This window comes from Aedes albopictus, chromosome 2 (genome assembly GCF_035046485.1).
Source record: "Aedes albopictus strain Foshan chromosome 2, AalbF5, whole genome shotgun sequence".
Lineage (NCBI taxonomy): Eukaryota > Metazoa > Arthropoda > Insecta > Diptera > Culicidae > Aedes > Aedes albopictus.
Genome location: NC_085137.1, coordinates 240,496,976 through 240,506,504, shown reverse-complemented (window position 1 = coordinate 240,506,504; position 9,529 = coordinate 240,496,976). Strand labels below are relative to the sequence as shown.

At 45.0% G+C, this 9,529-nt stretch overlaps 2 protein-coding genes across 2 annotated transcripts; both read left to right on the top strand.

The window, feature by feature from the left end:
* Positions 1-938: 938 nt before the first annotated feature.
* Positions 939-3,335, top strand: LOC134286412 (uncharacterized protein K02A2.6-like). The gene has a single exon (XM_062848022.1). The coding sequence runs from the start codon at positions 939-941 to the stop codon at positions 3,333-3,335; it is 2,397 nt and encodes a 798-aa protein (XP_062704006.1).
* A 41-nt stretch (positions 3,336-3,376) lies between these two features.
* On the top strand, positions 3,377-5,158 carry LOC134286411 (uncharacterized protein K02A2.6-like). The gene has a single exon (XM_062848021.1). The coding sequence runs from the start codon at positions 3,377-3,379 to the stop codon at positions 5,156-5,158; it is 1,782 nt and encodes a 593-aa protein (XP_062704005.1).
* The last annotated feature ends 4,371 nt before the right edge of the window (positions 5,159-9,529 follow it).

Below are 9,529 nucleotides of genomic sequence, written 5' to 3'. Positions count from 1 at the left end.
AGAATCTTTACAAAATATCTGGGAGAAAAGAAGAACCCCCGGCAGGTATACAGAGAATTTTTATTTTTATTTACGTGTATGCCAAGGAATAGATTCTGGAGTAATTTCTGAAGCAAAAGCAGCGAGATTTTTTGCAGAAATTTCTGAAGCATCTCCGGAAAGATTTCTGAAAGAATACAGTTCTGGTCGTATGGCGCTCTTCCTTTGGCTGGACACCGGGTCCAACAGACGTGGCTGACGATCGTATGATTTACTGAGGAGCTCTCACTCGGAAGCAGCGGGCCTATTTCTCACAAAAATCAACTGCATTTTAAAGTATGCAGTTGAATTTAATTATCTTATTGTATTATAAAGGTTGAATTATCATATCTACTACTAATGTTCACTCTTTCAGCGGATAACCAGGAAGGTGAATATATAACGAAGCCACACTTCGAATTTTTAAAAGCACAAATCTGAAGAACCGAGGGTTGGTTTGCGCTGAAAAGTTGATCGATTGATCACCACCAGCGGGTCACCAATCGATCAACTTTTCAACGCAATCCGTCTTTTGGTTATTCAGTGTTGGGGACAACATTAACGCGGATAGTCCCTACCTCTGCCGCCGCCGCTCGACTCGCGGGCGACCGAACATCTGTCACCCATTGATGTCGACACAGCGCATACATGTGTAATTGTTATTGAATGAATGTTGTCCAAATGTAATGTATGTAAATAAAGTTAGTTTGTTATTGTTCGTTTTATCGTAACAACGCGATTTTAATTCGTCGTCCGAATTATATGTTTTAATTTGTTTCTCGTGCTAATGTTCTCGGTACGCGAGTTGGGCCACCACGTACGGGCGCGGGATACAAAAGTGGCGACTTCGGGAGTGGCTAATATTGTGAAAAATAGCTAATTAATTAGCCACCGTGACACCCACGGCGAAGCGGCGAAGGATGAGTGAGGGTAGTGCTGGTCAAATCCCGTCGCAAAATGGGAACCAGCAGCCTCCGACTAACGTGCAGCAGCAGTTTCGACCGCCGCCGGTAGTGAATGTGCCCCCTCCCAGTGTGAGTTTTCCTCCGCCCGGACAGATGGACCCGTACTTACTGTGGTTCCAGCAGCAGCAGCAAAGTTATGTTGCTGAACTTTTCCGGCAGCAGCAGGAGGTGATGCAGCAGCAGCAGCAATCGTTCATGGCCCAGCAGGAACAGTTGATACGGAGCATCCTGACGTCGATCCAGGTGCAGATTCCGTCGAATCCGGAGGCGATATTGGACTCGCTCGCCAGCAATATAAAGGAGTTCCGATACGATCCGGAAAACAACGTTACGTTTGCTGTTTGGTACAGTCGGTATGAGGACCTGTTCGAGAAGGATGCCAGCCGATTGGACGGTGAAGCAAAAGTGCGATTGCTGATGCGGAAGCTGGGGATGTCGGAACACGAAAGGTACGTCAGTTTCATTCTACCGAAAGCGCCGAAGGAGTTCGACTTTCCGACGACGGTGAAGAAATTGAGTGCTTTGTTTGGTGCAACCGAGTCCGTCATCAGTCGGCGATATCGTTGCCTGCAGATTTCGAAACAGCCGCAGGAGGACTACGTGTCGTACGCGTGCCGCATCAACAAATCATGTGTGGAGTTCGAGTTGTCCAAGCTTTCGGAGGAGCAGTTCAAGTGCCTCGTGTTTGTGTGTGGACTGAAGTCGGACAAGGATGCGGAAGTGCGGCTGCGGCTTTTGTCGAAGATCGAGGAGCGGAACGATGTGACGTTGGAGCAGCTGTCCGAAGAGTGTCAACGATTGCTGAATTTGCGACACGACACGGCGATGATCGAGGAGCACTCGACCGCCGTGAATGCCCTGAGGACGAATCAGCAGCGGTTCAAGAGTGGATCACCGTCGAAATTCCACCAGTCCGGTGTGGAGAAAAGTGGTTCCGGATCAAGTAGCGGCAAGGCAAGTCCGGAAATAGCGTGCTGGCTCTGCGGAGGAATGCACTATGCCAGGGAATGCAGCTACAAGAGCAGCAAGTGCAACGATTGTGGCAAGGTTGGCCATAAAACTGGCTATTGTAGGAGTGCAGCGAAGGTCAAGCCCCGGCGATGGAAGCAAAATGTCGCATCGACGAAAGTAGTGACCGTCAACTCGTGCAGTGTGCAGCAGCGTCGAAAGTACGTAGCGGTCGGGATCAACGGATCGCCAGTGCGTCTGCAAATTGACACCGGGTCCGACATCACCATAATTTCATCGGAATCATGGAGGAAGATTGGCAGCCCTTCAATGACCTGGTCGACGGTCGTAGCCAAGTCAGCGAGCGGTAGGCCCCTGCAGATTGAAGGTGAGTTCACATGCGATCTTTCCATTGATGGACGAGTGATGCGTGGCACGGTACGTGTTACGAAGGAGGAGCTCCACCTACTGGGTTCCGACATGATCGATGTTTTTGGATTGTGGTCGGTTCCGTTGGACTCCATTTGTAACCGTGTCAGCAGTACTCCAGCCAGTGTGAGCAAGCTACAGGCCGAGTTCCCGCGAGTGTTCGCTGGTAGTCTCGGGCTCTTCAAGAAAGCGAAGGTGCAGTTCCAGCTGAAGACCGGAGTGACCCCAGTGTTTCGGCCGAAGCGTCCGGTTGCGTACGCGATGTACCAGGCAGTCGACAACGAGCTGGACCGATTGGAACGTGCGAAGATCATCACACCGGTAGATTTTTCGGAGTGGGCAGCTCCGATTGTGGTGGTCCGTAAAGCGAATGGGAAGATCAGGATCTGCGGAGACTATTCGACGGGACTGAATGAAGCGCTGCAACCTCATCAGTATCCGTTACCTCTGCCGCAGGATATCTTCGCCAATCTTGCAAACTGCACGGTCTTCAGTCAGATTGACCTGACGGATGCGTTTCTGCAAGTGGAGGTGGACGAAGGCTCTCGTAACCTCCTGACGATCAACACGCATCGTGGTCTGTACCGCTACAATCGTCTTCCGCCGGGAGTGAAAGCTGCACCCGGAGCATTTCAACAGCTGATCGACACGATGCTGGTCGGATTGAAAGGAGTGAGCGGCTACCTGGACGACATTGTTGTTGGCGGCGTCGACGAAGAAGATCACAACAGGAATCTTCGTGCGGTGCTGCAGCGGATCCAGGAGTTCGGGTTCACCATCCGAGCGGAAAAGTGTAGCTTCGGGAAGAGCCAAATCTGCTATCTGGGGCATCTGTGCGATCGGCACGGAATACGGCCTGACCCGGCAAAAATCGAAGCGATCCAGATGCTGCCTGAGAGATCATCGTTTCGGCGGATGCTTCATCGATCGGCGTCGGCGCGACTATCAGCCATAGGTTCCCCGACGGTTCAGTGAAGGTGGTTCAACACGCGGCACGTGCGCTTACGAAGGCGGAGATGGGCTACAGCCAGCCGGATCGCGAAGGACTGGCAGTGGTGTTCGCTGTAACGAAATTCCACAAGATGATTTTCGGAAGGAAGTTTCGTTTGCAGACCGACCACGCACCTTTGGTTCGGATTTTCGACTCACGGAAAGGTATTCCGGTGTACACGGCGAACCGTCTTCAGCGCTGGGCGCTGACGTTGCTGTTGTACGACTTCACCATCGAGTACGTGCAAACGGAGAAGTTCGGGAACGCCGATGTCCTGTCGAGGCTGATCAACAACCACGCCAAGCCTGACGAGGATTACGTGATTGCGAGCGTGATTCTGGAGGAGGATTTGCGTTTTGTGGCGGACGAAGCAGTAAGCTGTCTTCCGCTCAGTTTCAAGTCGGTGGAACAGGAGACGCAATCCGATGAACAGCTGCGCAAAGTGTACCGGTATCTTCGAGAAGGCTGGCCGGAAGAGGCGAAGATTGTGGATCCGGAGATACGCCGGCTCCATGGAAGGCGAGATTCGCTGTGCACCGTTGGGAAGTGCATCATGTTCGGAGAACGCTTGGTGATTCCCGAGAAGCATCGGCAGCGGTGTCTGCGGCAGCTGCACCGGGGACACCCCGGAATCCTACGAATGAAGGCGTTGGCGAGAAGTTATGTGTATTGGCCGTCGATTGATGAGGAGATTGCCCAGTACGTGAAGGCGTGTAAGCACTGCGCTTCCGTAGCTAGAAGTCCACCGAAAGAAGCACCCGTTCCGTGGCCACGACCAACTGGCCCATGGAAGCGAGTTCATGTGGACTACGCCGGTCCCATCGACGGAATACTCTACTTGCTGGTAGTCGACGCGCATTCGAAGTGGCCAGAAGTGGTGCCAACACAACGGATCACTTCCACAGCCACGATCAGCATCTTGAGAAGCATCTTTGCCCGGCTGGGAATGCCTGAAACGCTCGTCAGCGACAACGGGACGCAATTCACGAGCAGCGAGTTCCAGCAGTTCTGCAGCGACAGTGGCATCGATCACGTCACCACGGTACCGTTTCATCCACAGTCGAACGGTCAGGCTGAAAGGTTCGTGGACACGTTCAAGAGGGCGCTGAAGAAGTTCCAGGAGGGGAAGGTCGGCGTTGGAGAAGCGTTGGATGTTTTCCTGTTAACCTACCGCACAACACCGAATCGACAGGTCGACGAAGGTAAATCACCGTCCGAAGCAATGTTCGGCCGGCGCATCAGAACAAGTCTGGACCTGCTTCGCCCTCCACCAGAGCGCCCACCGAGTGACGAAAAGGAAGGAAACCGAAGGAGCTTCTCTGCACACGATGCCGTTTATGCGAAGGTGTACAGCAACAACAAGTGGCGCTGGGCACCTGGAACGGTATGTGAGAAGATCGGCAAGGTGATGTACACCGTCTGGGTTGAGGATCAGCGGATGGTTCGAGCGCATGTTAACCAGATGCGCAGTCGTGGCGGTACTACACCAGGTAGCAGCAGGCCGCAGTCAGCACTGCCTCTAGACGTTCTGCTGGATGCGTGGAGCATTCCGAGAACTGCGCCGCCGGTCCCAACACCATCTTTGTTCCCGACGGACCCCACGGACTCGTCAAGAGAGTTCCCACCGTTGCAACCTGCGTCCTCGCCGGTGTCTACGTCCATGTCCTCGTCATCTATGTCTGCTACGTCAGCATCCCCAGAGTTCGCATCGGCAGATAGCGAACCAGTTACTCCGGTACAGCTTCCACGAAGGTCTTCCAGAGCTCGAAGGCCTCCGCAGTGGTTCGACCCGTACCATCTCTATTGAGAAGGGGGGATGTTGGGGACAACATTAACGCGGATAGTCCCTACCTATGCCGCCGCCGCTGGACTCGCGGGCGACCGAACATCTGTCACCCATTGATGTCGACACAGCGCATACATGTGTAATTGTTATTGAATGAATGTTGTCCAAATGTAATGTATGTAAATAAAGTTAGTTTGTTATTGTTCGTTTTAATTCGTCGTCCGAATTATATGTTTTAATTTGTTTCTCGTGCTAATGTTCTCGGTACGCGGTTTCGGCCACCACGTACGGGCGCGGGATACAAAATTCAGATTTGTGCTCTTTAAAGTTCGAGGTGTGGCTTCGTTATATATTCACCTTAATTGAACCAAATTTATAACCATTTGTCATACGCTTTCTCGCCTAGGAAAGCATCCCATAAAACCCCATCCAACTTCCAGATATCTATGAAGTCGCCCAAGTTCTTGGACATATTCTGAGTAGCTATCTAATCAACATTTCCTCCTCATCCCCGCTGATCGTAAGGACCTGGACAGATGTCAAACAAAGAGGTCGTTCAGTGAAAGGTTTGTGAAGTCCCAGGAAACTTTTCTGGCTCATTTAACGTCTCTTTTTTTTTTTTTTTTATTAATTTGTGGGCACACCACCCACTATTTATTAGGCAATTTAGGTAAATACAAACCATCTTTTAGCCGACATATCAATTTTGAAAGAAAAAAAAACAATCTAAAGTACTAATACAAATACACTACGGAAACACGTAATATTATAACCTAATTTTTGCACGGATTACAAAATTATTGACTATTTGCATAACTTGAACATCCATCATCCCAATAATATCTCTTATAGGTGATTGTAGAGGTCTTCCGATTCGCAACATTTCATCCTGCATAAGCGTTCTGGGATCCGTATATTTTCTGTAGTGCCAGAGGACGTGATCAAAATGTTCGTAGTCTTCTCCGCATTCACAAACGTTGGATTGGGTGATTTTAATTCTGAAAAGATGCGCATTCAAGGTATAATGGTTAGATATGATTCTGGACATGTTTTTGATGAATTTTCGATCGGAATTCATTTCTGAAAACCAGGGTTTACGTTTTACGTTAGGAAGAATACTGTAGCAAAATCTACCGAGATTGCTATGATTCCATTGGTTTTGCCAAATTTTCATTGTAGTATCCTTTATGACGGTGTGAAAATCCTGTGGTTCTATTGGTCGATGAAATTGTTCCCCTTGTGTAGTACCTTCTTTTGCAAGGGTGTCTGCATACTCATTTCCGTGTATTCCGGAATGAGAAGGAACCCAAATAAATGAAATTTTAAAACTTTGTTCTTGGAGTTGGGAAATACATTTTCTAATTTTCAGTACCATGGAGCTAGTCTTGGAGGACAATCTCATTTTTAAAATGACTTCTAAAGAGCTCAAACTGTCTGAGCAAATTAAGAATGCTCCAGGTAGTAAGTGACCAATATATTCCAATACATACCATATTGCCGTTAATTCAGCCATATACACTGAACACGGTTCGGCTAAACTAAAACTTGCTTGATGACTAATGCTATAAACCCCGAACCCCGCAAGTCCGTCTAATAAAGATCCGTCTGTAAAAAATACGTTATGATCTTCAAAAGCAGATGATCTTTCTTTGAAAATGGCTCGCAACATTCTTGGTTCAATATACGGCATGTCTCTCGTCACCGACAGTAGAGACTTGTCAACTATTATTTCAGGAAATGCAGATGAAGGATCTATGTTGAAATAATTGATATGGTCTTCAGGTGCCGAAGGAATTGTTAAACAGATTCGGTATGATTTAAGGTAACTGGATTGAGGATTTAATTCGAAAAGTTTATCTATGTTGTCGATAATTGGCGAAGATGATATATGTTTGGCTACTAAGTATCTTGAATTCAACTGAAGAAACCGAACTTCAATTGCAGGAACTCCTGCTAGCACTTCAACTGACATAGTGTGAGTTGATGTCATTAATCCTAAGCATATCCGTAGACTCTTATATTGAATCCTCTCTAATTTTAAAAAATGTGTTTTTGCAGTTTGATGGAACACAAAGCAACCATATTCCATTACTGACAATATAGTTGTTTTGTACAGTTTAATCATATCATTTGGATGTGCGCCCCACCACGTACTCGATATTGTTCGAAGAAAATTTACGCGTTTTTGGCATTTCTTAACAAGATATTCTATGTGCAACTTCCAAGTACATTTCTGATCATACCAAATTCCGAGATATTTAGAGCTGGTTGCTTGGCATATGCTTTCTAAACCTAGTCGTAGTTGTACATTTGAAGGGAAAACTTTTTTTGAAAATACTACTATTTCTGACTTACTAGGCGAAAATGTAAATCCTAGGTTATTGGCCCATTCCATAAGATTATTTAACGTAGATTGTAAATACTGTTTTGCTAGAGCTGAGTTTTTAACAAATGTCCAAATGCAACTATCATCTGCATATTGAACTAAAACACACTCATTGTGAATGCATTTATCAATATCACTGGTATACATATTGTAAAGTAACGGACTTAAAACAGATCCCTGTGTTAACCCAATAAAACTACAACGGATTTGTGCTATCTTATTGGTCTGTTCAAAATGTAATTCCTTGTAAGAAAGCAACGAATATAGAAAGCTTGCTAGTTTAGTTGGAACTCCTAGGTCGTTCATCTTTTTACAGAGTATATCAATTAATACTGAGTCATAGGCACCCTTTATGTCCAAAAATACGGTTGCAAGCTCCTGTTTTAAGGTATAGGCTACTTGGATATCGGTTGCCAATAGCACTTGACAATCTCTTGTACTTCTGGATTGCCTAAATCCATATTGTGTAGGAGATAAGATGTTATTCTTTTCGGCCCACGATTCTAAACGAAATTGAATCATTTTCTCTAAAGTTTTTCGATAACACGATAGTAATCCAATGGGACGGTATGATTCTGCATAGCCTGGATTTTTGCCAGGTTTTTGAATTGCAATAATTTTAACTGCTGACCATGATCTGGGAATTGCATTATTCTGAATAATCCAATTGAAGCAATTTAGTAAAATAAGTTTAGCCTGTTCTGGTAATTTTTTAATTAACCCTCTAATACCCAATCCCGCCTTTAGACGGGGTATAGTTTGAGCATTTTTGTAATTTTTGTTTCGTGGAAAATCATTTTTTTAATATTTTTGGCTGATATTTCGGACTGTTCTGTATATCTCAAAATGGTTTTTGGTGTATTTTAAAGCGTATTTACATTTTTTAAAAATCATTGAAAAATTGATGTTTTAGTCACCTTTTAGAAGTCATTGTTTATTTTGTATTAAATCGCTACAATTAACATATTTGAAATTTTCCCAAATCATTCTATCCTTGTTTAATAGTTTAAGGGAATCGAATACACTCTAAAATTATTTTCCTTAAAATTACATGGAAAATATTTTTTTCTGTGAAAAAAATTTAAAATAATTATATTTCAACAATTATCATAAAATCTCAAAATGTTTTCATCTCAAAAAATCCGCTCCCCAAATTGGCTTCCAGGAAAAATATAAAAGTGTGGGGATGTTCAAAAATAAAAATTAGAAAAATCAAAAACTGAAATTCACGAAATCGAGAATTGAAAAGAATCATCTTCCAAAACATGTTTAAATCGATTTTAGATGACGAAAAATGATATTTAGATCAAAATCAAAAATTTGGGTATTAGAGGGTTAAAAGGAATTTCACATTGTCTAATCCTGGCGATGAATTATTACAAGCTGATAGGGCATGTTCTAGTTCAGTAATAGTATAGTCCTGAGTTAAATCTGCGAAAGAATCCGAATTCTCACTTCTAAAGTTCGGTTTATCACCAGGAACGAATGAAGGGCATATCAATTGAGCAAAATCTTGAATCCATTCAGAATCATATCTATCCAGGTTACAAGGTGGGGGCACATAGTTGCGCATTTTACGTGCTGTGCTCCACAAAGAACTAAGCGCAGTTTGTCCATCTAGTGATTCCACATACGATTTCCAAAAATTTCTCTTCTTTGCTTTAAGAAGGCGCTTACTTTTTGCTTCTATTTTACGATAATTCAGATAATGTTCAGTTGAACCAGATTTCCTAAACATTTTAAATGCTTCAGATCTTTGATTGACAATTTCGGTGCAATCTGAATCCCACCATATTGTGGGAGTCTTAGATCGGCGAGGATTTTTCGGAACGGGCTTAGTTTGAGCATTAATTGCAGCTTCGTAGATAGTCGAAGTCAACAAAGGATATAGTTCGTCCGGCTGAATATCGTCGAAGTTTTCGATAGCATTCAATATCGATGATGAGTAATCATCCCAATTTATGTGTCGGCAGAGATCAAATGATACAGTTGTATGATCAAATTCG

Coding starts and splice junctions, on each gene's coding strand:
- LOC134286411 (XM_062848021.1), top strand. CDS start 3,377: ATGGGCTACAGCCAGCCGGATCGCGAAGGACTGGCAGTGGTGTTCGCT.
- LOC134286412 (XM_062848022.1), top strand. CDS start 939: ATGAGTGAGGGTAGTGCTGGTCAAATCCCGTCGCAAAATGGGAACCAG.